We start from the raw sequence: 27,531 nt of genomic DNA, 5'->3' as shown, positions 1-27,531 counted from the left end.
TGCCTTCCCCCGCCCACTGGCACAAGAAGACTACAAGGCTCCCAATTCCAGGTTCACGGAACAACAACTTATCAATCTATGAGACAGGAGAACAATCATACAAGGAAGGCTCACGGTTCTGCTCAGTCTGCTTCCATCTCTTGCACAGCTATATTCCACCCCCCCAGCACGCTCCCTCACCTCTCCACTTCTTCCAGCTTGAGGATCAACTGCTTGTTCTCTTCCTGGGCCAACTGATACTTCTCTCTCGTCATCTCTATCTTGTCTCCCTGGAGCTCAATCTAAAATGAAAGGATTAATAATAATGAAAGAAAACGTGTAGTGCTTTAGATAGGCTAGGCACCCAAGAAGAGCCAGGAGGTGTGGGTGCTGTGCTTTCTCACGTAGAGGACCCCACCACCACTGCCCCCTTTCTGTGATTCCCAGAGAAATGGGAATGGAGGCATGGAGAGAGGGAGAGAAGAGCATGAAGCGGCAGAAAAAAGCTAACATGTCCAGGGCTTAAGTGGAACCATTAAGTGGGCTCATAGGTGCTCAGTGCCAGAATCTGGGACCCAGGGAGTCAGGATAAGAAGAGCCTTTTATCAGGGTGTCTTTGTCTCGGCTCTGAGTACCCACAGCCAGCACCACCAGCACCCGCATGTGCATGCATGCACGCACACTCTGAATTATGGTGGGGAGAGACAGGGTCCCTGGCACCTTCCGTTTCCCATGTTAAGCACTGTACATGCTCCCACTTTGGGGCCATTTTAGAGACTGTTTTGATCCAGCATGAAAGAGTTCCTTCTCAGCGCTGCACAAATAAAGCTGTCAAGTCACCTGCAAGCAAAGCAAAGCGCACACAGTAAGGCAAGCTGTACAATGAGAGAACAATCCTACTGCCAAGAAAGAAAGACAGAAAGACAGACAGACAAACAGAAAGTGACTTATAGTCCACTTCAATCTGTCTTAAGTTTATTTTGCATGATTTACTTTGCATAGCGATGTCCGCTTCCAACATCCAAGATTTTAGAAGCATTTGGATCAGTTTTTAAGCAAAGATGGCAGATGTAAAATGGGGGGGGGGGCATGGAGATGGGGCTTAGATGACCAAAACTCAGCTATGAGCAGACCACAGGGAGAGGACACTCCAGCCAGCCACCCTGATCACAAACACGGGAAACAGACTGCCATAACAAGACTGAATTTTGCTGGGTTTGGGACTTGCACATATCACATGTACAGAGTTGTGTGCATTATATGACTGAACTGGACAGGTGAAGAAATTGATACTTAATGAACAAGTTTCTAATCCTCACCAGGCAGTGATTCCATGCCAGTATAGCTCCTTGTCCCTCCCCAGTGAGAGCAGAATCAATCATGCAAAACAAGCCAACATGTGCAAATATTCTTGATGCACAGATTACCCCCCCGCCCTCACCAAAGTATACAGAACCCTGCCTAGCTCTACATTTTCACATTTTTCTTCCTCTGTTATGAGGCCTAGAAACCTGACTTTTTGTTGCTGGATGGCAGAGGTTCTTGGGATTCCAGGTTCTATGCTTGCACTGCAAATACACAGAACCAAGACTTCACATACATACCTAAGTGAATGGAAACACGGCCACAAGAATGAAGGGAACTGATGATTCTTAACAAATGGATACACCCTGGAAAAGCACACAGCCAACATGCTGGAAAAGGCAGTGGTAGACTGAGCTAAGCAGCAAGCTTAAATGGAGATCGTACGAACAGCAAACAAAGACATGCCACACATCCATCTATTCTGCAGTGCAGCGCTTTAATCATTTCAAAAAGAGACGAGAGAAGAGACAAAGATTGCATTTTCCTGATGTTAGAGGCTCATTTTGGTCCTCGGCTGGAGGTTCGTGTGGGTGCCTTCTGCCAGTCCCTTACCCGTTGACGGAGGTCTGTGATCATGGCTGACAAGTCCATATTCTTCTTCTCGTAACTCTTGAGCTGATCCTGACACTCAGCCAGTTTCAATTCGGTGAGCTTCAGGATTTCGGGAAGCTTTTCTAGCTCGGCTACTTGGCTCTGGAACTGCTTACGAGCCTGTGGGCAGAAACGCAAAGGCAGATGTTGAAAGATCACCCAGGACGGTTGATCGGTAGATGAATGAAGTAGCGCCTTTTAGACAAAGAGTTTACGTTTTCTACACGAGCTTTGGTAGGTAAAACCTACTCCATCAGGTGCAGAAATGGATAAAAGCAAGGCAAGAGGGTCAGTTACAGGTAGGAAGAGGGCAAGCTGCATGTCTGATTTACTGAAACCCACGCATCTAGAGCAAGGGCCAAACTATGCAGGACATTAAATGCATCTTTGTATTTAAGATGCAGGGTTGTTCATTTTCATACAAGGATCATCAACTGGGAGGAGCTGATAATTACTGGGATCACAGCAGGTGGGGAGGGGAGAATTGAACCCTGCCCTAACCTCCCCTATTGAGGAAACTTCCCTCCTCTGAAGCTGCTATTTAGATAGGAGGAAATTCCCCACTGGTGCTGATGGGGGGACCCCCCTCCGCCCCAATGCAGATACCAGCTTCAGAGGAGGGGGATGTTGTTGGACTCCAACTCCTGTCAGCCCCAGCCAGCATGGCAAATGGTTGGGGATGATGGGAGTTGTAGTCCAGCACCACCTAGCAGGCCACAGGTCCCCCCCCACTCTACGTTATTAACCCATGTATTTCATAGAATCATAGAATAGTGGGGTTGGAAGGGGCCTACAAAGCCATCGAGTCCAACCCCCTGCTCAATGCAGGAATCCAAGTCAGAGCATCCCTGACAAATGTCCAGCCTCTTGAACGCCTCCAGTGTGGGAGATTTGAAGCTGCTTTAAACTGGGACAGACCACTGGTGCACCTAGCCCACTGGAGATGCCATACCAGCCTTCCCCAACCTGGCGCCCTCCAGATGTGTTGCACTGCAACTCCCATCACTCCCCGTCAGCATGGCTGTACTACAAGGGGCCCAATGCAGCACCCACAAAGTTCTCCACTCCCTGCCCCCTTCAAAATTATATTTTAATTAAAAAAAAACGTGAAAAGCATTAGGTGCCAGGTTCTCCTGCCTATCCCTGAACCTGCTCCTGATCAGCTGTTCAGTGGGCAGGAAGAGAAGGAAAGAGTTGCTTCCTGGCCCCAGGCAATCTTCTTCCATCCACACATACCTTTCCCCTTTGCTCACTCTCTGTCTCTCCACTCCCAGCCTCTAGCCTTGCTATTTCTCTCCACCCAACCCCTTTCCTCGCCATTTCTCCCCCTTCCCCATCCTTAGCCTTCTTCTTTCTCTCCCTTCCTAGCCCCTAGCCTTGCTCTTTCTCTACTACATGCCCTTTTATTTTGCTCTTTCTCTCCACTCCCAGCCTCTAGCCTTGCTCTCTCTCTTGCCGTTTCTCCCCACTCCTAGCCTGACTATGTCTCTCCCCCACTATCTCTTTTGACTATCCAGACCCCCACGGCAGCCGTTACGTGACCAGCCACATCCTCCATGGGAGCCACTTTGTGCTGGTGCCCCCACGTCCAAAAAGGCTGGGGAGCCTCTGCTGTGTACTACACAGTTCTTCCAAAGGTTTTCCCAGCCCTGAAACCTGACAGTCCTTAACTGGAGGTGCCAGGGATTGAACCAGGGACCTTCTGCTTGCGGAACAGGGGCTCTGCCACTGAGCTGTGGACCCTCCCCAAATCCTGGTCACTATTTGCTGCTGCTGCTGCCGCCGCTGCCGCCGCCACCACCACCACCACCACCACCACAATGTAGCCATTGGAAATGTATTGGCAACCACTTGCACAGCGCTTTCCCATTCATCTAGAGATGCTATCATGCATAGATAGACCTCCTGTGTTGGGAAGATGCAATGCAATACGTTCTCTTCTTCTTCTCCTTTTTTTTAAGAGGAACGGAACACCCTGGAAGGTTGCAACACACCAGGCACAGATTTTGTGCTTCTGCTACAGTTTGGATCAAGCACTTACATTTTCAATCTCTTTGCTCATTTCTTCTTTTAGTGCCTTGTTCTCTTTGTCGCAAAGTTCCAGTTTCACAGTCACCTCATCAGCTTCCATTCGGGTTTTCAATACCTAGGCGCACACACACACACATTTTTAAAGAGGGGGGGGGAGAGAAACCGCAGTTGCAGTGTGCAAAACCTGAAGAGGAAGTCTAGAGTCATGTTCACAGATACTCCATTTAAACCAATCGTCAATGAGCAAGTCAGTCCTGTTGAAGTAGAGGTGATACACACCCCTACTCCTGAACTGGATTTTCCCCATCAACGTTAGCAGAGTAGTAAGGTAGCTCTATTCCTAAACCACGGTGCCTGTGTCCACACTTTGGAGACAATTTCCTCACTAAACAGCAGAGCAGAAGGTAATTCAGAAACCCTCTTCCTATGACTTAAGTGAACATCTGACCCTCTTCATATAGGAAAATCTACTCCTGTGCCCAAGTATGTGCAAGGAGTACAGAAGCCCTTCTATACAGAAGTGCCCAACACTGTTGGTTTGCCCATGAGTGATCATAATCCCAGTTTAAGAGATGCCCTGACCCACCCAGGCCTCCCTCTTTGTGCTGCTGCTGAGAACAGCAGAGCGGAGAGGCAATCCCAACTCAACCCAAGTCCAACTACAGCTTCATTTAATAATGCCACCAAAAAGAGCTGCTGCTAACCATACACACAACCCCCACAAATGCCCAGAATGGAACCTCCTCAAGAAACCTTCTGAAATGGAGCCCCCAAACCCCTGCTTTGCCCCACTTTCAGAGCCGGTTCAATAGTCCAGAGCACAGAACAACACATAACGGGACACAAGAACAGGAAAAGAGGATACCAGAGGGGCTTTAAGTAACATACTTGATTCTTGTAGGTTTCTATCAGCCCTTCGTAGTTCTTCAGGGATGCCTTGAGCTTGGCTACTTCCTGCTGCGCCTGATTCAGCCGTTCCTCCACCGGGATCATGCTATTCTGTAGAAGCCACAAAACAAACAACGCGCTCATTTAGAATAGGAGGCCAGCTTGTACACAAAGCCAGCAGCGCATACACACACGCGTGCACACACAAAGTCTCTCATCCTGAGCACAAACTCACCCAGAACATCTCCTGCACCAGCTTTATTAAAATTAATGGACGTTAATCCAAAGATGCTTATGTGCAGCTCCTGTTCACTTCAATGGGGCTGCTGCAGGATGGGGGCAGGCAGAATGTAGGTTGGGAATTTCTGGTAGATCCCTGGGCGATCTATGGTCAATGGGCAAGGTTTTCCGACTCCCAATAATTTAACAATAGCAAGTAAAATTATCCGCCATAGCTAGCCTTTTGTTCATCACTTAGCTCTTAGCCTCAGTGTTCTCACGTGTAAAACGGGAGTGTTCATTCGTTGCCTTTGACCAGGTCTGAGGGCCACTTTGAGAATTTCGTGTTAAGATTCCCTGATCTATAGTAATTCAGATGTAAGTCTATATTTGTTTACACAAGCTATGGCTTATGAGGTGTGGTAGGGAAGTGGCTCCACTGCCCCCACCCCACTGATCTGTATCTGTCTCCGATTAGTGGATGTTGGGGTTCTAATAAAAAAAGCACAAAGTGGATCCCACAAGCCTGAAGTCTGCTCAACCCTGGCGTGGGAATTGTTCCTGGTGGACAAGGACCAGGCCAGCTCTAGGGTCACGAGGACTTATCCAGGCTCTTCACGAGGACTTCTCTACTGACCTTCAGCCTCTCGTTCTCTATCTTGAAGGCGGTGCTCTCCGTGACGTGCCGGTGCAGTTTGTCCACCAAGGCGTCTCTGTCTTCCCGCATCTTGTCCTCCAAGGTGTTCTGTTGCTCTAGCAGTTCTGAGATTCGGCTGCCACGCAGCAGGGGAAATTAACCGTTACCCACAAGGAAGAAGCAGTCCCAATACAATGCAGATTTTCACACTTCTGTGAACCATGTCAAGTCTTCTTGAATCATACTGCTCTCAAGAGAGAGCCAGTGTGGTGTAGCGGTTAGAGCAGCCGTCCCCAACTAGATGTTTTGGCCTTCCATCCCTCTCCACCCCGGCTGGCCTAGCCAATCGTCAGGAATCTTAGGACCTGTTGTTGAAAACATCTGGAGGGCCCCAGTTTGGGGAAGGCTGGGCTAGAGTGCATTGGAAGAGGACCCAGGAGACCTGGATTCAAATCCACACTCAGCCTTGAAGCTCCCGGGGTGACCTTGGGCTAGTCACTCTCTCTCAGTCTGACTAGCCTCAGAGGGTTGCTATGAGAATAAATGGGGGTGGGGCAGAACTGCATTTGCCGCCTTGAGCTCACTGGAGGAAGGGGGGGTGTAAATGTAACAAACACATATAATACAATAATTTGGCAATGAAGGCTGCCACGTCGCTTGACCCCCACCAGCTTCTTGACACACTACAAGGCAGTAATGCAGCCTTCCCCAGTCTCCAGATGTTTTGGCCTGTAACTCCCATTGTCCCCGGCCAGTTACCATGATGGCTGGGGCTGATGGGATTCGGAGTCCCAAACACCCGGAGGGGGCTAGGTGCTGGTGTAACATCTCAGATCCTAGCACTGAGCTACTTCCTCCCATCTCACCTTGGTTCCTCCCGGAGGCGGCTCCTCTGGCTATTTTCAAACGCACAGCACAACTCTCACCTGTTCAGCATCACAATCTCAACCTCCAGATCACTTTTGTCTTTCACCACTTGGTTGTAGCGGGTTCTCCAAGATTCCAAGGTAGATAACGCTTCGGCAACGTAGGTGTCCTGCCGAGCAAGGCGAGAGAGAGGAGAGAGAAGGTTGAGAGTGCAATCGCAGGACTCCAAGTAGAGCAAAGAACCCAATTTGAGACCTGCCCTGAACGATAAGTTGCACAAAAGTAATGGAACTTTCACGGCACCCCTGTGTTGATAGCCACCTCTGGTCAAAATAAAAGCCAAGGCTAGTTTACCGATACAGGCCCAGTATAGATGCAAGGATCTCTTAACCATGGGTAGAAGGCCAGCAGCATGTCGTGGGCTCATTCTCCCTCCCATGAAGATCCCCCCTTTCCATTTTCAGCTTTAACAACAGTGTCACATTACATCTACAGCAATGGTTATGATGCTAAGCGTAGTTAGCTTAAAACTAGGGTTTAAAAGTTGGTTTGCGAATGCTGGTTTAGAGCTAACCATGGTTAGCACTTAACTTCCATGCAGCCATAACACTAACGACACAATGCATGTTTAGACAGAAAAAAGCATGCTAGGAGTTGTAGGACTTTTTTCTATCTAAACATGCAGAGAATTGCGCCCTAAGTCATTATTAATGCTGGGCAGGGGAGGGAGGGAGGGAGGGTTTGTGCAGGAGAGAAAAGGGGGAAAAGGAGTGCATAAACCCGTTAGGGGTGCTCCCAATCTCCTAAATACAGTCCAGAGTCTGGGAAATGTTATATCTGAGCTTGGGACAACTTCTTCCTTCCTACTAGTCCCCTTCTTTGGGACTTGCAGAGCTGTGGCAGGATGAACAAGTCAAGAATGTTAGCCACCCAGAGCGATAAGTGGAGGCATTTCTTTTTGTTAAAAAAATGGAACATTGTTGTTACTATTAGAATACAATCCAAAACAAACCCACAACAATACCCACTCTCTCCGGAAAGACCAACCCCTCTCTCATGACCAAGAGTCAGCAAACATAAAAAAAGAAAAGGACAACAAGAGAGGGAGAGCGGAAAAGAGGGTGGGTGAGGGGAACGAAAGGCACAAAAGAGATTAAAAAATAGGAGGGGGAGCATGGTATCATGACTGAAAGAGGTCTAAGAATTCAGACCAGATGCCACTGGCATCACACCCATTAAATATGATTTGACTACTGGATAATCTTTAAAAAGAATTGGCATGTGTTCAGGTCAATTAATTACATAATAAACCAGCCTCTCTCAGCAACTGTACAAGCCTTTGTGACCAACAGTGCTCTTATTCATACAGAATGAGACAACACTCTTATTCAGTGCTCAAGGAAGACCTATATAGCTCAAAAGCTTGCATCACTCCAAAAGAATTTCCACCGAACCATTTTTTCTCTTTTTTTCTTGCCCACTTGGAATCACATCTTAGAAGTAATCAATAAATATTAGAAAGACATTGATACAACTTCAGTTTTTATTACGAGCGTCCTCAAATACAAAAAGAGACGCCATGGGGAGGTCACTCCACAACTGGGACGGAACAAGAAGAAACGCCCAGCCCTGGGGATGGCCAGAACAACTATCACCTTTTCTGCTAGCTGGATGTTCAGCTGTTCAGCATATTCCTCGCTCCGCTCCGCTCGCTCTTTCTGTGCCTTGATCGCTTTTTTGAGGGCCTCCTTGTCACGATCCCCCTTCGACTTCAGCTCCTTCAGCTGCTCCATGATGTTCTCCACTTCTGCCTTATGTTGGGCTGCAACACGCTCCAGATTCTGGAAAGGAGGTGACAGATGGAAATCGAGGCACACCAAGGGACTCTGCAGAGCTTCAGGCAGCCAAAGGAAACTCCCCGCGCCCCACACAGCAAACACAAGAGCAAGGAGCAAGAAGAGCCAGATGAGAGCTGCCTGTCATATCCCTTCTGGAGGAATCCTCCTCGGATGACGATCTGGAGCCTTCTGAGCCAAATGTCCCCGGGGAACAAGCCGTTCCACGGGATCTTGGGGCTGACCAAGAAGGCCCTCGCCCTCAGGAGGGAGGACTGCAGACCACCCTCCTCAAAAGGTGGAAGGTGCTGCTTCTGGGTTGGATGCTGAGCCACCACCCAGCCCCCGAGAGCGCCGGTGCCTGAAGGTACAGGCCCAGACCGTGGCCAGGCAAAGGTGCGCCTGCTTGCAAAGAAAGACGCCTCAGGACAAGGGACTCATCATGCATAGGGCTCTGGCCAGACAGCCCTAATGTACTGCAGCTGAGCATGGGTGGGACTCGGTGCTAAAAGAAATATTCAATTAAAAAAAGTTTTAACATTTAAAATAAAGGTTTATCTGGCGATCAAAGCCTTCAGTGTCTGCCTAGCTAGTACTGGAAACAATGTCTTGCCAGCTCCCACAGCCATGTATCCTGCTTTCCTGGCCTGCCCTTATGACTGAACCTCCGTGCCGCTGGCCTTGGACTCCTGCTTGACTCTGCTTCTGGACTGTGTCATGGATCCGACTGCTTGCCTGTGCTCCGATCTTGGCCTGTGACCACTCCTGCTTTAGCCTGAACCCCGCTGGGCTGAAACCTGTGTGCTCGAACATCTGCCTGCTTCATCACCTTGCTTTGTGGTCGGCCCCTCTGCTGGGTCTGCCGCAGCCAACGCAGGACACTGCCTAACACCTGGCCAGCCTATCGGTCCTTCTGGATCTGTACTGTTGCTACACTGACAGGCAGCAGCTTTCCGGGGTTACATGGGACTTGGGGGCAAGGGATGGAATGCAGGACCTTCCACACACAAAGCATGTCACTCCACCACTGAGCTGCCACTGCCCTCAAAAGGGGGGCACTGCACAAGGCCAGGTCAAGCCGGGCACCCTTTAGATCAGCCTCCCCGACCTTGGTGCCCTCCAGGTGTTTGGGACTACAACTCCCAGCAGCCCAGGCCAGCATGGCTAGTGGTTAGGGATGATGGGAGTTGTGGTCCAAAAAACCTGGAGGGCACCAGGTTGGGGAGGCTGGAGGAGAGCTTTGAGGTGGCAGAATGGACTGCACCACTTCCAACAGCAGATGGGATCATTTTCCTTTTTAATGCTCCCCGAATGTTAAAAGCTCCCTGCATATTGTAAATGAGCATGTTGGGGAGACGGCTCTAGCATATCTTTCTCCTGAATGTGCAAGCTTCACAATTAAAAATCGTGGGAGCATTAAACAAAATGATCTCCCCCCCACCTGCAGTCTGAACTGGTACAATCCAGTGGGCCAGCTCATCTCGCTGCCTATGTAGCACCAGGCCTCGGCCACTGAAGATCGCAAGACGGTTGTACCCGGATCTGGATGCCCAAGCGGTGATTCTCAGCTTCTTTATTGCGCAGCTGGGCCTGCAGGTGCCCCCTGACCGCTTCCATAGATTTGGAGAGTTCAGATGCAGTCTTTGCTTGGTCCTGAACAGGCAAACAAAGAAAACCATAGACGCATAAGATGGAGCTCTGCCTCTCCAAGCCACACATCCAGACAGACACTCACACGTACACTTACTTCACCCTGAAATCAGGAAGCTGCTGCCCAGAACCTTTACCCCCATTGTACAGTGCCCCACAAACAGCATACCTTTTCTGTCTGCACCTGGACCATTAAATCATCCACTTCCTTTTCTTTCTCTTGTAGCTTCTTCATTAATTGCTGCAAAACAAAGAAGAGCCCAAAAATAGCAGACGTGAGGGGCAAAGGTCATGCCAATACTGGGGAGGGGGGAGAGAAAGAAGAGATGCACATCAAGTTGTGCGTCCTACCGCTGGATCCTACAGATGGCTGCACTGGTGCGAGGATCTCTCTGTCAGAGGAATATCGCCACAGCAGCTGGACAAGGCCGTGCAACCTATACTACACATGTGCTCCCACTAGGTTCTTCTGAGGCCATCAGAACAATGCCAGGAAAGGGCTCCTATGTGATTTCTCCCCATGTTGCAATTTCTACCACTCCTTTCACTTCAGAGGTTCAGGCATGTCGGCATCACCCAAGCACAAAAGGGGCATTATCAGCAGGGTCAACAGAGCCCCAAGGTTTGCAGAAGTACAAAAAACAGGAAAAACCCAAAGGAGGACCCAAAACAGCCCATTTAGGGCTCCGTGGGAAACCATGGCTTACTGACTGGAACAGCAACCAGGAACATTGTTACAGGTCCCACTTCTCATAGCTGAAGTCCTTTCCAAGAGTTAAGGGTGCTACAGTCTCAGACAACCTATACCAGGCATGCAGACTTGAGAGTCCACAGCTGAGGATGGCAATAGTTTATAAAGTGCCTAATACTTCTTAGGCAATGTACAGAGACTAAAAAACAAGACAATCCCTATCCAATTCATACTATCTTAACAGACAAAACACAAAATGAAAAGGGGTAGGAAGGGAACAGGAAAACAAGTGTCCTCAGGCACCAATTCTTAGGAAGTTACATAATTCTTTACAGTGAGGAAGCAGCTGTGAGAATATACATTACATTCCTCAGGGATACGCTTACAAAAGCAGCCTAAGTCATCTAAAATTGGTGTTCAATTGTCCTAAGTGGTGGCTTCTTATTTCCATTTTACAGATCAAGGAACTGAGGAAGTAACCCAGTTAGCACGTTCACAGCAACAAATTGTGGGTTAATAAATTAACATTAATTATGGCACATTCCACAGCCATTTTGAATACTCAACCTTGGATCAAGGGCTGCTACATGCCATCTGAACCCAAATACTATAGGTTAATCATGGGATAAATACCCCATGCTTAACCTACAATTAGTACTTAGGTTAACTTTGGTTTGTTTAACTCATGATTAACCTATAGTATCAAGTTCCTAACATCACAAAGCAACCCCCAATAGGCCCAATAGGGAAGTGAATATTCAAAAAGGCTGCAGAACACACTCAACATGCACCATGGCAACTTATGGGTTAATTAACCCATGATTTGCCACCATGGCATGCAAACAGCCCGTGGGAGTTCTCAGTAGTGGCATTCCCTCACCAGAAAATGCCTGAATCACACCTTCCCCTCTCGGTTTCCCTGTTCCAAGACCAAGACCTTGTCCACTGGCCATCACTCACATTAGGACAAACTCTTAAGTCTTGTTAATAGGCTGGCAGGAAAACACGCATGCACAGTCACCGCGAATTCTGGTTTATATTTACCGCTTTCTCTGCATCAGAATCAGTCATTCTTTTCATCAGCGCCGCTTGCTGCTCTGCCAATTTCTGAGAGTCTTTCTGAAGGAGAGAAACCAGCAGGATTCATGGAAGATTTTTTAAACTCCCATCCCTTTTTCTGCAGGTGCTCAGCTTTTGTTAAGCCATGGTTGCCACTCACTAAAAGGATGAGATCATCGACTTCTGTACCCCAAAAGAAATCCAGAGCTTGATGCCCAACATAGTGCCCCGCTCCTTCCCACACCCAAACCCAGAATTATGAAATCCAGTAAATATTGTATTGTGCAAAAAAAAGCAACTACAAAAATCTGCATTATTATTAAGGGTGTCCATAGGTGGTCTTTTCATTAAAAGGTTCCAAGCTTACAAGTGTAAAATTAAAAGAGCATGTAAAAGCACAAAAATCCCACAACAAATAGTAAAAAGCCAAAACAGCTGCCAAACATCCCAAAGGCTTGTTGGAAAAAGGTTGCCTCTGCCTGCAGTCTCAAGACTAGAAGGGAAGAAGGGAGGCAGACACAGCCCTGAGTATCACTGTAGCTTCTAGTTTTTGACAAGCTCATGTACAGAAAGTTTCCTGCAGCCCGTGCTTAGATTCCAAAGAACCTTGCCATTCATGATTTAGGATCTATTCAAACTCCCAGTTGTGCAGACATGGGTAACAAAGAAACCCAATCACCATACAAATAAGAATGCCGAAAAATCTGAGCCCTGCACGACTACCAATTTCTCCCCAAAGGGTCTTTCTGACCACGTGCTAACCCCGTAACCATCATGCTCCCTTCCAAAGATATCCCCTGTTCTAGGCTCCATACTTAGCCTTCTTTGCAAACAGCAAGCAAGCCATCAGAAACTCATGCAGGATGGGTGTGATCAGCAGTGCAATCGGCATAGCTATTTTGATCTCCTTGAACCAGAGGTTGGTGTTTACTGGTGTAGAATATCAGACAGCCCAGTGAGACGCTTACTCACAAAACACGGGGCTCTATCAGTGCTTCTCTGCTCACAAAAAGGCTGGTTTTCACCTTAGGAAGCTGCCTTATACTGAGTCAGACCTTGGTCCATCTAGCCCAGTATTGTCAACACTGACTGGCAACAACGGCTCGCCAGGATTCCAGGCAGGATTCTTTCCCAGCCCTACCCGGAGATGCCAAGGATCAAACCTTGGACCTTCAGAATGCAAAGCAGGAGCTCCACCACTGAGCTATGGCCCCTCCCAATAACACCCTCCATGAAACTTCTGCATGGAAAAAGGGTCATGAAACTCAAAGATGCGACTTCCTCTTGCCTAAGCAGAAGACTAAGAACTGAACAGGATTTAATGGCACTGTGTGAACTCTTCCACTACTGTGTGTGCAGAAAAGTGCTAGCAGCAACCTTTGTTCCACACAGGATTCTTGCGTTCCAGTCCAAAGAAAAGAGGGGCCCGGCACCGAGGAGCCCCCATTCCAGTCCCCGCTCACCTCCCGATTCTGCTGCTCTCGAAGCAGGTCTCGGAGCGTCCGGTTGGTATCTTCGAAAGTACTCAGCTTCTGCAACAGCAGCTCTTTCTGCCTAGTAAGTGTGTTGATGTCTGAAACTGTCATGTGCTTCTCCTGAAATTTGGGGGGGGGGGGGGAGACAGAAAGAGAATCATACCAAGACTATCAGATTTTCTATCCGCCAGTACAACTTCCAGCTCTGCTGTGCTCAAGGCTTTGCCAGCAGTGGTGTTATTAGCGCAGGACTCTGGGGTGGAAGTCCAGGGACCCACTCAGCAGAAGCCCCCCCACTCCCTCCGACGCAGGAGGGCTGGTCTACCACATCTTGAAGTTAAGTGCAGGAATACACATTACCAGCAAAAGAGGGCTGGCTGGGTACCTAGGACCATTACGTCCCAGAGTCTAAAGTTACCAAACTGCTCCACTGTTTACCAGCTACAGATGTAACAGTTCTGGACCAAGTTCTAGGCGGCAGAAACCTACCATTTCTGTTCTTCAGAATAACATATCACTCATGCGTCTCTTTTTTTTTAAAGTGCTTTACAATTCCTACTTCATCTACAATGAGATCTGAAATGAAATTTTCTTCAGGACTATTTTTTCTCATACAGAAGGTGAGGCTGATTTTAATTATCAGTACCATTAATCCACTATGATTCCTTTAGCCAGGTGACAGCTCTAGAAGTAAAAATTGGGTAAGCGGAAGAGCCAGCAACCCTTCTGCTCCTGTTATCTTACCCAGCAATGTACCTTCCTCCAATACTTGACCTTGAAACAAGAGAAACAACAAAATGCCTTTCCACTCATTCAGTTTCCCAGGAGTTAATTCATTTATTATATTTCCATACCGCCTCATAGCCAAAGCTCTCTGGGCAGTTCACAAAAATGAAAAACCATTAAATTACATAAAATATAAAAACGATTCACATAATGACATAAAGCAAATCACACACAACAACAACAACATATATCTAAACCAATTAGCCAGAGACAATCAAGAGGTTCATCATATGCTGCCAAATGCCTGAGAGAAGAGGGCAGTTTTAACTGGGTGCTGAAAAGATGACCGTGTTGGCGCCAGGTGGGCCTCGTCAGGGAGATTATTCCATAAATAGGGAGCCACCACCGAAAAGGCCCTCTCCCTGTTCCCCTTCCACCCTCAAACAAACCACCCTGCCTCCTCCATAAAATGGCATTCCAAGACCCATAAGAAAGGTTTCAAGTGAAGCACGGAGGAAGGGGCTGTCACAGCAGAGACCCTGCCAGGTGGCTGTGCTAAATGGTAATCTCATGGTATAGGGCACAAACCAGAACAACAGTTTTTCTCAACCTTGTGCCCACCAGATGTGTTCACCTGCAACTCCAATCATCCCCAGCCAGCACAGCCAACAGCCATGCTGGCTTGGAATGAGAGCTGCAGTTCAACTCATCTGGAAGGCACCAAGCTGAGGAAAGCTACAATTCAATACTGGCCTAGGATGCACTTTGGTATCCTGGAAGGAATGACCCCCTGCAGAGATGTGGCTGGTGAAAACCAGGCTGCTGGTGTGTCACTGCGCTGGTGCGTCACCCAGCAGTCCCGTTACATCTTTGTAGGGAGCATGGTGCCCTCATCCACAAAGGTCTGGTCTGCACAAACAGACGAATGAGGCACCACTTCAGGTGCATGCAAGAGGGTCATATTTTTAATGCTTCCCCATATTAAAAAGACACACACCCCTAAAACAGAAGACCAACACAGCAGGCCAAAGAGTAGGACAGGACTGCTACTTCTGATATGATAGTTGTCTATTTGCAAATGTATTCTTTTAAAGAATGCACACACAGAGGACAATTCAAAACAGATTGCCAGAGGTGTCCTTCGGCAACTAGAAAGAGCCCTTCTATTTGTGGAAGGGGCTCAGATCCAGGCTTTCACAAATGGAGGGAGGTTTTTGCCGGCTCCCCACTCAGCCTCCAAAACCTCCTCCCACACTGCCCCACCTCTCTGGAGATCTTCAGGAAGCACAAGGGAAGCAAGATCCCAAGCGCATCTCATTTCCTGAGCCAAGCCACTATTTCCTCCATCTGCACTCTGAACACGTGGTACAAGCACATTGGCACATACAGATTTTAGTTTTCCGATGGTGTCCTTCAGGGCCTGGATCTGTTTGGCTGCTGCTGCTCCATCCAGCTCGGCCTCCACTAGCTTGGACATCAAACATTCTTTTTCGTGCAACAAGTGCCGCTTTTGGAGTCTGGAAGGCAAGAGCACATCAACCCTCAGCACCTCGGCGGTGGGGGGAGAGAAGGCAACTGGGCTGCACAGCACTAAAGGCGGGGGGGGGGAGGGGGAGTGGCCTCTTTGACTGTTGTCCTGATCTGTGTTTGGGATGCGCAGCATGGCTTAAATGGGGCTCCGTCCAGACCTTGACCAGGCTGAAACCTGGGCCCAGTCTACACATGCAGCAGAACAAGGCGGTAGAATTGGCTATATTACATCAGGATGCAAGAAGAGATCATGTCTCTCTCCTCCTTTCTTCAACCATTCTTAACTGCAAAACAAAAAGCCTCCCAAGAAGTGGGAAACCAGCGGATCAGAGAAAAAGCTATGCTATAAACTCTCCCCCTGATCTGCTGGGTTTAACTTGCAGGGATCTTTTTTCCTTTTAACTTGAAGGTGTATTTAAAAAATAATAGCATTTCCCACCTCCACAGTCCACTGTAGTGGACTCAGGAGCCTCAGCCCAATGCATGTGTAGACCAGGACTTGGTTAGCCTGAGCAACATAATCATGTCCCTAGAAGGACAACAGAAGCGGGAAGAGCAAGAAGCTAAGCAGAGGCTTTAAATGTTTAATTATTTATTTCTATACCGCCCAATAGCTGAAGCTCTCTGGGCAGTTCACAGAAATTATCCCAAAGTCTCTTAGCTCACCACCCCAGGCAGGAGCTGCCCTCCCTTTTGGCCGATGTCAGGAGAAGCTCCACTTCCCGGGGTACTTCGGTCCTGCACTGTGTATGCGTGTGTGTAGTCCACCAAGGTTTGACACAAGTCTTGTGAGAACAGGAGTGGCAGGAACACCCAACAGCTAGGGAAGGGTTTCGATGTAATCTCATCCACCAACAGCATCTCACTTTGCCACCCATCTATCTAAATAACATTCTACACAAACTATGCGGCACTAGCTGGGGCTCAACAGCGGATACGCTGAGAACGACCGCACTCAGTCTGGTTTACTCAGTAGCAGAGTACTGTGCCCCAGTGTGGCTTAATAGTCCGCACACGAGAAAGATCGATACACAACTGCATGAATCAATGCACATCATTAGTGGGATGATACGATTTACTCCCACATACTGGCTGCCTGTTTTGAGCCATACCACCTCCGGATGCAAGACAAAAGAGCGCCCTTCTTCAAGAATACCAGAAGATTATTGACAATCTCCAGCTACCAATATTAAATGACGTAACCTACTTGGAGCGAAACAGGTTAAGATCGAAACATCCAGCCATTTCTACCGCTAAAGCTCTTCTAGAAGATGATTTCAATACCCACAACACGTGGAAACAACATTGGCTAGAAAACTGCCCTCCACAATGCCGAAGCTTCCCCTGCATCTTGGAAAAACCACCTGGATTTGACCAGCCCTGTGCAATATGGACAACCTTGAACCAAATTTGCACGGGTCATGGTAGATGTGCAGATGCCCTTTATAAATGGGGCAAAACAACATAATCAAATTGTGATTGTGGGGCTGAAAAACAAACTATCCAACATATAGTGACACAGTGTCAAACCTGAGCCTGCAATGGAGACTTTGCCGATTTCCTGGCTGTGACAACTGAAGCAAAAAACTGTATCTGTAAGCTAGACATACGTTTGTGATCTTCCTGTCTATATTTTATATTTTACATTTCAAATTTATTATGCTCTGTTTTTATTGTAATGTGATGTAAATGTGCCATACGCTAGATAGATAAATAAATACATACATACATACATACCCATCTATCATAAAACAAGCTCAGTATTTTTTAGGGCCAGCAGTTCTGGGCAAGCCCTGTTGCTCTGAAGTAGGCAGGACTGGGGCTGGGGGGCTCCTCCCACGGAAGGGGACAGAGTGCAAAGTCATTCGCACAACCCCACCTCCAAAGCCAGAACTCTGTGTCATTCACCCACAGCGGCTCCCCCTGACCACTGCAACTCATCTCGACAGCTCGCCCTCCTTCTATTCCCTGCATCCCCCTCTGCTGCATGCATTAAAAACCTACATCTTCAAAGCGGGATATACCATGCAAACCTTAATCTCATTCAGCAAACTGGGTTTTGGGGCAGAGGGGTATGACAGTACAATACAGCACATGCACTGTACACACCCTTTGTCCCATGGACAGACTGATTAAGTATAATGTGTCACCTTTATATAAGAAACACACACAAATGGATTTTCCCCCCACCGCTGAAGATGTTACAAAGCCCACATAAGAAGAGCCCTGATGCTGGATCAGACCAAGTGTCCATTTAGTTCAGCATTCTGTTCACACAGCAGCCAGCCAGCTGCCCACGGGAAACCCACAAGCAGGACACGAGTACAACAGCACCCTGCCACCCAGGTCCCACAGCAACTGGCGCACATAGGCCTACTCCCTCTGAGCCTGGAGGGAGCGTATAGCCATCAGGACTAGTAGCCATTGATAGCCTTCTCCTCCAGGAACATGTCTAACCCCCCTTTAAAGCCATCCAGATTGGTGGCCTTCACTGAGTCTGGTGGTACCAAATTTCAGTTCGTCTCTGCGCTAGCTGAAGGGCTTCCTTTGATCTATCCTGAATCTCCCTCCAATCAGCTTCATGGGAGGACCCCGTTGGGTTCTAGTATTATGAGAGAGGGAGAAAAACGTCTCCCTCACCTTAACACTAGCAAATAGTCACCCACACAAAAAAGGCAATTCCCAGCTTAAGACGGACAGAATTACAGGGAGGGGAAAAATCAAAAGCTTCATTACATGCTAAGATCTTTCTCCTCCTTCATGCGTTCAATATTGCGCCGGAGAACAGTGTTCTCATGTTCCGTCTCCACCAGTTCCTGAGTGACCTCATCCAGCTCTTCCTTCTGCTCTTCAAGGAGACGCTTGGCCACGCACCGCTGGTCATCCTGTTTTGGAATTTTGACCTGAGGACACATTAAACTAGTTCAACAGAGTTTCAGCTGTGATAGGTTAAGAGACGCTGACGACACCACTTCAGACAAAGGTAACATACATGGAATGAAGACTGTTAGGGCAGGACTCCAAACCAGGCTTCCCCAACCCAGTGCCCTCCAGATGTGTTGGACTTCAGTTCCAATCAGCACCAGCCAGCATGGCCAATGGTCAGGAATCCTGGGAGCTGTAGTCTTAAAAAACTGGGAGGGCTGTAGGTTCGAGAAGGCTGCTCCAGACACTACTTTTTCAGCACTACGTCTATATAAATGGACAAGCCAAACATGCACCACCTTCCTGTTAGCGCAATTTCTCCTCCCCCCAGTTCTTTCAGCTTTGTCATTCCACCCCTTTTTTTGTTTTTAAGCACTTGGCACTTATAGAACAGGGGGCGGGAAACAAGCAGAGTGTACTTGCCACCTCCATTGAGCCCAATAGCCTCTTTTATGGTTTCTGTAATTGTCTGACCCAAAATAAAAAGAAGAAACAAAGCCACAAATAAAAATAAGAAGAATGCTGCGCCCGACAGGGTTAAAAGGACCTATACCAAAAGAAGAGAAACCATGGGTAGAAATGTAAATAAGATAACTCAGACTTCAAACTTCTGCCCGTCCAAAATGTAACGTGCTTTGCTCAATGGGAACATGGGCTCTGCCACTGCAAAAAGAAAAATGAACATTGGTCGCTTGAATGGAACGCCAATAGTCGAAGCACAGCCATTGTTACAACATACCATATTGTCTAGAATAACTGGCCCCAATAGTTATTCTTACAGCGATGCAGCATAGTGGAAAATGCACAGGGCAGAACATCGTATTCTGATTTACTGGATGGCCATTACTAACAGGAAGAAGGTACAATGTTCTTCTTAAAAGAAGGGCACAATCCTATGCATGTTTAGACAGAAAAAGGCCTACAATTCCCAGCATTCCCCAGCCTAAACACGCATAGGATTGCACCCGAATCTCATTGCCCCAATATGTTTCAGGAAGGGATCACAACACCATGCTTGTTCTCAAAAGAAGGAAAGATAAAGGGCACCATGAAACCCAAGTGTGCTAGGTGGGGGAACCAACTCAACTCTGACCGCCTCACCTCATTTTTCAATGTGCCCACTACGTTCAGTAAACTGTCAATCTTCTTCTCGTACTTGTTCATTTTGCAGTGAATGGCGTCCTCCTCGTCTGTTGAAAGATCACTCAAGCGGAGCACTGACAGTAACTTTTCTGAATCTGGAGGAGTGATTTCCAGGCGATGGGTTGGCCCCTGATGGAGGAGGAGGAAGAGGAGGATGGCACATGGATGGCAATCACAAACAGTCAGAAACCCTGGAGCAGCCTTTCCCAACCTGGCGCCCTCAAGATGTTTTGGAGTACAACTCCCAGCATTCCTGGCCAAGCTGGCTGGGGCTGATGGGAGTTAAAGCCCCAAACACCTGGAGGGCACCAGGTTTGGGGAGGCTGCTCTAGAAAGTCAACCAAATGGAAGAAACAAAAAAGAACAAAACACCACAAACTGCACTTGTCACAAAGTGGTAGCAGGTGAGGTTGGGGAAAAGACGCATTGTGCCTGATTTATGTATCTGAAATACTGCCTCATCCTATACGACCCTGCCCAGGTCTTAAGGTCTTCGGGATAAGCCTTTCTTTCGGCACTGCTGCCTTCAGAGGCATGTTTGGTGGTGACAGAAGAGAAGGCCTTCTCAGTGGCCACTCCTTACCTGTGGAACCCTGGCTACATTTGCTCCCTCTCTGCTATCCTTCCACCGGCAGGCAAAGACCACTTTATTCAAGCAGGACTTTGGTGTGTAAGCAAGTCTGTTGGGTTGGGTGCTGTTTTTATTCTGTTGCTGCTGTGTTTTTATTGTGTTTTCATGCATTGTTTTAATCACATTCTATTTATGATTGTAAATAAATTGAGTGCCAATTTCCTTGGTAGAAAGGTGGGGTACAAACCAAATCAAATAAAGTAATAGCCTCCCCTCTTCACACACATACATACCTCCCTTCCACCAGGAAATACTCTGCATTTCTATAGTGTTCAAAGAGCTTCATATACATTGTGCCAGTAATGCTCACAGTAACCCCGTAAAATAGATCAGTATTATTACCCTCCCACACTGCAGGTGTGGGAGGCTGAGACCAAGACATAGTTGCTTTCGTAATGCTACTCAATGGATTCAGGGCAAAGGTGAGGTCTCTGCTAGGGACTCCCTGATCCACGAGCTCAGCATTAGCTGCTAGGCTACAACGGCGGTGGGGAACGTGTGCCCCACCCCCAGATGTTGTTGGAGTCCAATTCCCATGAGCCCCAGTCAGCACAGCCAACAGTGAGTGAGGGATAATGGGTATTGTGGTCTGACATAATCTGGAGTGCCACACGTTCCCCATCCCGGCAGAACAACACCTAATATGAGCAGGAGTCTTGGAGCACCGTTAAAATGAGCACAGGAAGCAACAGCTGTCCTACCTCCCACTTGTATGATGACTCTCTGCAAGATGTTTTGCCTGGGGGCATCCAGGGGACTTTGGTTTTTACTCGGACACTGCGGCGCACATTCACGGTATCCCCTTTCATTTTCTGCTTGTGCTTTTGCTGGGGGGGGGGGGGGGCGTTGGACAGCAGGGGGAGAAAAAGGACACAGCACGTTAGCCAACCACGACCCTTGCCGTGATTACACCCATGTCAAAACCGTGTAATAAAACGGGAGCCCACCCTCTTGCCCCCACCCAGTAAGTCATTCTAACAAACAGTACCACGGAAAAAGCTTCGCATTCTACATCACAGTGCGGTCGCAGTAAACCCACTCAGGAAAAAGAAATATAGGTACCGCATAGCTAGGAGAGTATGGGGCACATTGAAAGCAGCTTTGTTCTGTATCAGTCAGGATCATTGTGACATCATCCATGTCCCTTGGTCTCTTATGATGCAAGGCAGGCCTCGGTTACCCTGTGAAGATTAGACCTAGCGTGTGGTGGGAAAGATTTATGCTGTGGCTACAGCAGAGGACTACGAACCGACAGCAGTGGGGCAACACATGGCCCTTCGTGGGATCTCATGGCCTCCCCACTGCAGGAGTTATCCACGGCCTGGAGCTGCTGAATGGGTATGCTGTGATACATCTTTGAGACTACATGAAGTGACTTTTATCACTTAGAGCAGCCTTCTCCAACCTGGTCCCATCCAGATGTCTTGGACTGCAGCTCCCATGATTCCCATGCTGGCTGGGAATAATGGGAGTTACAATCCAACACCTCTAGTGGGCTCCAGGTGGGGGAAGGCTGCTTTAGAGGCCTCATGCCAAAACACACATGTGGAGAACTGAATAGGAGCCACTACGCTTTTTCTTCTTAACCTGCTAACTCCTAGAGACGTGCCAAGTTGTGAAGGTGTTCCCCGTGATCAGATGCAATTATAATTCTTGTTGTGGCCTACAACAGTCGCCGGAATAGAAATGTGATCACTTTTTGCAAAGAAAACAGAGACTCAGCCTAGTCCTCTGAGCATGACACGTTAAAAATGAAGAGGGGATTCAACGTGGTTTTGCCAGCACTCCCAATGGTTTAAATGATCAGCTGCTAGTTACCTCTTAACCTGCAGAACTGTATTTCTTTTTAAAAGCATACTGCTTTCCTTCTCTACAGGAACATTTATTTGTTCATAGGTCCCACAATTAGCAGTAATCAAGTTACCAGATGGTCTGTTAATTTCACCACAGATTTGTGAAATTCACATGCATGTACCAAGAAATTCTGTCATTTCCACCCACCCACCCCCAGTCCTTTCCACAATTTATCAGCGAACACTGCAAATAGAATATGCACTTTGGCAGAGTGGTGTTGATTTTGAGGGGTGTGTCTGATCAGGAAAATATGGTACCCATGAATACAAAGTGGATTGATTATACAGTGCCCATTTTCTATATCTACGCATCGTTAGTAAATCAGCAGTGATTTAGAAGTGTAAAGCAACAGCACCCCACTTTAACCTCCTGCTATTCTTTCATTGACACCCCAAGAAGTAGGAACAGGCCTTGAGCTTCGACTGGTGCTTCTGGGGGCATCTGCTTCCTGGGCAGAGCCCCTAAAAACACCCAGCTGCACACTCGTACCTGGGGTTTTGCAGGTGGTGGGGTTTTCAGACCCTTTTTAATATGGACATGGACAGGGGTATTTTCATCCACATGGACGTGCAAAGGGGGAGTTGTGGAGCGGCTCTTCATAGTTCTTCTCCGACAAGCGGGAAAGGGCATTCAATACAATTGGAAAAAGGACCTGTGAATAAGTAGACTGGAAATAACAACAACGCCTCGCGCCCAAGTCAAAAGGACCTGCAGCTCTCTTGGGTGGAACATGCAACTGCTTCAAGCCCAACAACGGGCCAATTCTTCAGACACGAGGTAGAGTCCTTCCCATATTGTTAACACTCCAGAAAGTTGGCAAACTGTGGAAAATGAGCATGCGGGGTAGATGGCTAGACTTGCATCACATTCTTACATATATTTATTCAAAGGTAAGCTACACTGGGTTCAGTGGGGCTCACCCTCAAGTATGTGCATGGAATTGCAGCCTAGACATCTTCTCCTTGACATGCTAGCTTTCCATGGGCAAGGAGGGTTTGTTTGTTTGTTTGTTTGTTTGTTTTTTAAATACAGAAGGAAAAATTCAGACATGATTGCTCCACCTGGAGTAATATAAGCCAGGAAAGACTGTACTCCATGCTCACCCTGCACATTTTGGCCAGCTCTAATTTAGGCCACCATTCAAGCTTCCTTTCAACAGCACTGACAATCTTAAACCATGTCCAGTTTTTAGGTACAGACATGAATCTCAATTCTGGCTCTGCCTCATTTTTCAGTGAATTACAGTGCAAGTAAATTAGTAGCTCTTACAGATAGTAGTTGTGTACAGATGTCACGCTAAACCACAGTTTAGCATGAGGTACTCCTTTCTCTTCTTCCAACATGGTCACAATTAGGAGTCTGGAAGCATACATGTCCGTTTAACTACAGTTTAGCGTGCCATCCAAGTGTAAACTGTGGTCAATACTATCGTTTGTTTAAACAAGCTGGTTTGATAACCCATGGTTTGAAGTTGGCTCATTTCAAAGAAACCACATTAAAATGAGCTACAGTTTGTTGGTCCAGATGACATAACCAGCTGTGGTTATGCAAAAATATAAGCTTCCCGGCTCCTCCTTATGGACGCAGTAGAGGAAAGGGGATGGGGTGGGGGAGCGTGTTACATTAAATTATGACTTAGCATTATGTCCAAACCAGATCATCTCCACGAGGTATATTGCAATAATATGCAAAGTGGGTCCAGGAAGTTTTGAGGGTACACAAATCAGACAACTGTATATGCTCTACTTCATGCTCATTTCAGATCACGCAAGCTTCATAAAGCACTCTGGAATACAGACGTGGCTCTAAATGTCCCATTTTTAAATCAGGTTTAACCTGTAATATTTGATGTCTACTTCAACTGCAAGTGCAGAGAACTCATGGAATAAAAAAAAAACCTTTATAAGAAACTTTTGATATGCAAGTAGCATCCTACTTCATTATGTAGCTGTCATTAACATTCCCAACTACTATCAGAACTGCCATCCAGGGTACATTCCCTCCAACCTGCCCCTGTCATGGGGACAACCCCCTTTTAAAAGTTGACACTATAACTAGTGTATGAGGAAAATACACAGTACAATTACATACAGATAGCAGGAGTGTATCGGATCCTGGCAAGGGGATTTTTTGAGTTGTGATAATTACTCCACTCCTGATAGATGGGGTCAACCTGGAAATGTATAAAGAGAAGAAACAAATGACTTTTACAAGGTATCAAGCATTTACAGATAACAGCAGTGATTCCTCTGGCCCTGGCCCCTGGAGGAATCCAAGGAGGCACCATGGGCCAGATGGGGAACCTACATGGGCAGGTTTAGGCCCATGGGCCAGAGGATCCCCATCCCTGCTGTATGCAGACACAGCTGTGATTACAGAACCAAATGGCTGAACGTTGTTTGTACAAATAGTATAACGCTGCACTTCTCGCAAGCTAGCCAGTTAGAAGCATCCAACTCAGAGAGTGATCTACTAACATGGCCTGCTTTGGGCATCAAGAACTACCTTATGCTTACTGCCCTGCTGCCCCCTGCCAGGTTTTCACCCATTAATCCATATGCTGATGATTCTGCTTTCTGAGAATCCTACATTCTCCCAATCCTGGCATTTGGGGTCGCTTGCACACCTAGTTCCCCACCTTCAGGGCCTGGGCCCACATCTTTCAATATTCCTATGCCCTGCAATCATCATTAGCTAGAATCTTTTTCGAGTACTTCCCCCTGCGATTTAAAGCCCTCCACTGATCTCTCCACTACCGAGTGCAAGCTGAAACTCTTCAGCCCTACCAAGCTTCAGCTTCATCTCACACATGGCACGAAAGCCATCCTCTACTGCTCCATGTTCTCCTGTCTGTAAGGCCACACCTCTCTGCATGCTGAAGGTCTCAGTTTCAATTCTCCCTCAATCTCAAGATAGGACTAAACCTACCTGAAACCCTGGAGAGCTACTGCCATTCAGTGTCAACAATACCGGGCTAGACTTGGTTTGAGGCAGCTTCTCATCTTTTCTATATTCCCCAGTGTCCAATTCTTGCACGATTTAAACGAGGGAAATAAGGCACAATGGCTTATTTCCCCCGTGGTGTGTGCCAGCCGGATTTCCCTAATTACCCTTGCTGGCTTGGCTTGACATGCCATCTGAACTGGGGGCTGTGGCTTGTTTGGGGAGGGCAGCAACCCTCAAATAACCCAGTAACAGCCCATGGGTTGTTAACCACACCCTGATCATATAATCCATACAATCCTCCGGACCGTACAAACCATACAGCCTAAACTACCAAAGACCTACTGTAATCAGGACTTGGAATCACCGTACCTCCTACATGAACCCATCTACTCCTTAAGATCTTTGCTACAGGCCCTTCTTCAAGCGTCCCCATCTCCTGAGGGCAATTGGAGGTAGGGAATTCTTGGGAGTGGCACCCTGGCTGCGCAATGCTCTCCCCAGGGGCAGGCCCGGGCACCTGCCTGCAATCTACCCCTTAACATTTGGCGCCACCTTAAAATGTTAACCGTTCCCCCCCCCCGTTTTAATTCGACGATTTTATTTACAAGCAAACATAACAAGCAAACAAGCGAATGAATTTACTTGTTTATAAACACAAGTAAACGAAGGAGCATGCTCTACTTTCTTGTTTATAAGTAAACAGACACGTAAAGTAAACAGAGGGAAGTTCTTAGTTATTTACTCGCTGGTAAGTAAACAGATGAGGAAATATAAGCGCGCAAAGGAAGGCACTTGTTTATTTGCTTGCTTATAGTAAACGAGCAGGCAAGCAAGTAAACAAGGCATCAACGGCTATTGCCCAGGGCAGCTGCCTCGAGCCTCCACGTGCAGGCGCAGCCCGCCTCGGGCTCCGGGCCCCGCCCGGCGAGGCCCCCCTCGGCCCGCGAAGGCGCGCGGCCCCGAGGCGGCGGCGGCGGCCCGGCCCGGCCCGGGCTCCCCGCCCCCTCACCGTGAGGCTCTCATGCGGCCCCGGAGGCGCCGCCTCAGCACGTCCTCGAAGTTGTGGATGAGGCGGCGGTAGCTGCAGGGGCTGCCGGCGCGGCCATGGAGGCCCTGGAGCCGGGCGGGCGCCGGCGGCCGAGGCCAAGAGGAGACGCCGCAGCCGCAGCGGCACGAGCCGGCGGACGAACAGCTGCAGCTCCAGGACGCGCAGAGCGACTTCCGGCTCCGCCTCCGGGACGCCGCCCGCCGCTCCCCCATTGGGCGATTCAAACCCCCGCCGCCCTCGTGACCGCCAGCCGCGGCTCGCGCCTCCCGCTCGCTCCTCTCTCCTCCGCCCTCGCCGGGCGGCCGAGGGGCGTGGCGTCACAAGAGCCCCGCCCGCCCCCGCGCCCGCTGCCATGGGAACTGACGCGCTGCGGCCTAGCCGGGGAGAGAGGAGAAGGGCGGCGGGCGGCGGCTCCCAGCGTCCCTGGCCGCGGCGGCAGGGGCTGCTGGCATTCGAGGCCCGAAACAGCCGGAGGTCGCCTTCTGCCCTCCGCTGGCGTGGCGGCAGCCATCCGCGAGATCACGTCGCGCCAGTGGTGAAGGACCTGCGCTGGTTGCCAGTTGTTTTCCAGGCCCAATTCAAGGTGCTGGCACTGACCTGACTGCCCTAAATTGACCTAATTTCCCACGCTGGAGGCGTTCAAGACGAGGCTGGACAGCCCCCCGTCAGGGGTGCTCTGGCTTGGATTCCTGCACCGAGCAGGGGGTTGGGCTCGATGGCCTTGTGGGCCCCTTCCAACGCGACTGTGCTGTGATTCTATGACCTTTAAACCCCTAGATGGTCCCGGCCCAGTCTACCTCAAGGAGCGCCTCCAACAACACCAGGGGCGCCACGAGATCGGCGTCGGTAGGGCTTCTGCCTGCCCCATCAGCCAGGACAGCTAGGCTGGCGAGGACGAGGGAGAGGGCCTTTTCTGTGGTGGCCCCCACTCTGTGGAATTCCCTCGCTGGTGACCTCCGCCATGCTCCCTCTTTGATGAGCTTCCACCAGGCTTTAAAAACCTGGCTGTTTGGGCAGGCATTTGGGCTGGGTTAGGGTTTTTTAGAGCAGTGTTATTTTGTTATGTTGTTTTGTTGAGCTATGTAAATTCGTTGTATTTCATGTTATTAGTATTGTACGCCACCTAGAGTGGCTGGATGGGCAGCTAATAAATCTAATAAAATAAAAATAAACTAGGAGATCCTGAGTTCCATTCCCCACTTCCTCACTAGGTCAACCAGACACTCGTCAGCCTCTCTCACCCACACCCATAAAAATATATATATATACACACACAATGGCTAGGTTCACACAACATGTCAAACCAAGAGTACAGGTTGAGTGTGGGTTGTCATTCAATTGTGGGTGGTTGTGTGAACCCAGCTGCACTAGCAACCATGGTTTGTTAGCCCATGAAGAGAACCCATGGTTTGTTATTGGGTTGTGAATTCTGGATTGTTTG

At 48.4% G+C, this 27,531-nt stretch overlaps 1 protein-coding gene across 7 annotated transcripts in view; it reads right to left on the bottom strand.

The window, feature by feature from the left end:
• Positions 1-26,361, bottom strand: part of ODF2 (outer dense fiber of sperm tails 2) — a 33,066-nt gene extending 6,705 nt beyond the window's left edge. For 3 of the 7 annotated variants that reach the window (XR_014785969.1, XR_014785970.1, XM_084821434.1), the window contains exons 1-18: positions 26,052-26,253; positions 24,188-24,269; positions 22,586-22,748; positions 20,944-21,069; positions 19,570-19,740; positions 18,280-18,446; positions 15,401-15,530; positions 13,276-13,407; positions 11,798-11,872; positions 10,232-10,303; positions 9,949-10,065; positions 8,233-8,418; positions 6,637-6,746; positions 5,711-5,846; positions 4,855-4,965; positions 3,977-4,081; positions 1,897-2,055; positions 181-281 (exon numbers count right to left, since the gene is read on the bottom strand). Coding sequence is in view for 4 of the 7 variants with exons in the window: in XM_084821434.1 (XP_084677560.1) it covers positions 181-281; positions 1,897-2,055; positions 3,977-4,081; positions 4,855-4,965; positions 5,711-5,846; positions 6,637-6,746; positions 8,233-8,418; positions 9,949-10,065; positions 10,232-10,303; positions 11,798-11,872; positions 13,276-13,407; positions 15,401-15,530; positions 18,280-18,446; positions 19,570-19,740; positions 20,944-21,069; positions 22,586-22,726 (2,039 nt within the window). In the remaining 3 variants the exon portion in view is untranslated. Of the gene's footprint in view, positions 1-180; positions 282-1,896; positions 2,056-3,976; positions 4,082-4,854; positions 4,966-5,710; positions 5,847-6,636; positions 6,747-8,232; positions 8,419-9,948; positions 10,066-10,231; positions 10,304-11,797; positions 11,873-13,275; positions 13,408-15,400; positions 15,531-18,279; positions 18,447-19,569; positions 19,741-20,943; positions 21,070-21,304; positions 21,467-22,585; positions 22,749-24,187; positions 24,270-26,051 lie in introns of those variants that run through there. The other 4 variants (XR_014785968.1, XM_084821435.1, XM_084821433.1 and 1 more) reach the window with 3 other exon arrangements.
• Positions 26,362-27,531: the final 1,170 nt, after the last annotated feature.

This window comes from Heloderma suspectum, chromosome 14 (assembly GCF_057233095.1).
Source record: "Heloderma suspectum isolate Gila_16-S chromosome 14, 16-S_ref, whole genome shotgun sequence".
Classification (NCBI taxonomy): Eukaryota; Metazoa; Chordata; class Lepidosauria; order Squamata; family Helodermatidae; genus Heloderma; species Heloderma suspectum.
This window is presented reverse-complemented; position numbering and strand designations above follow the sequence as displayed.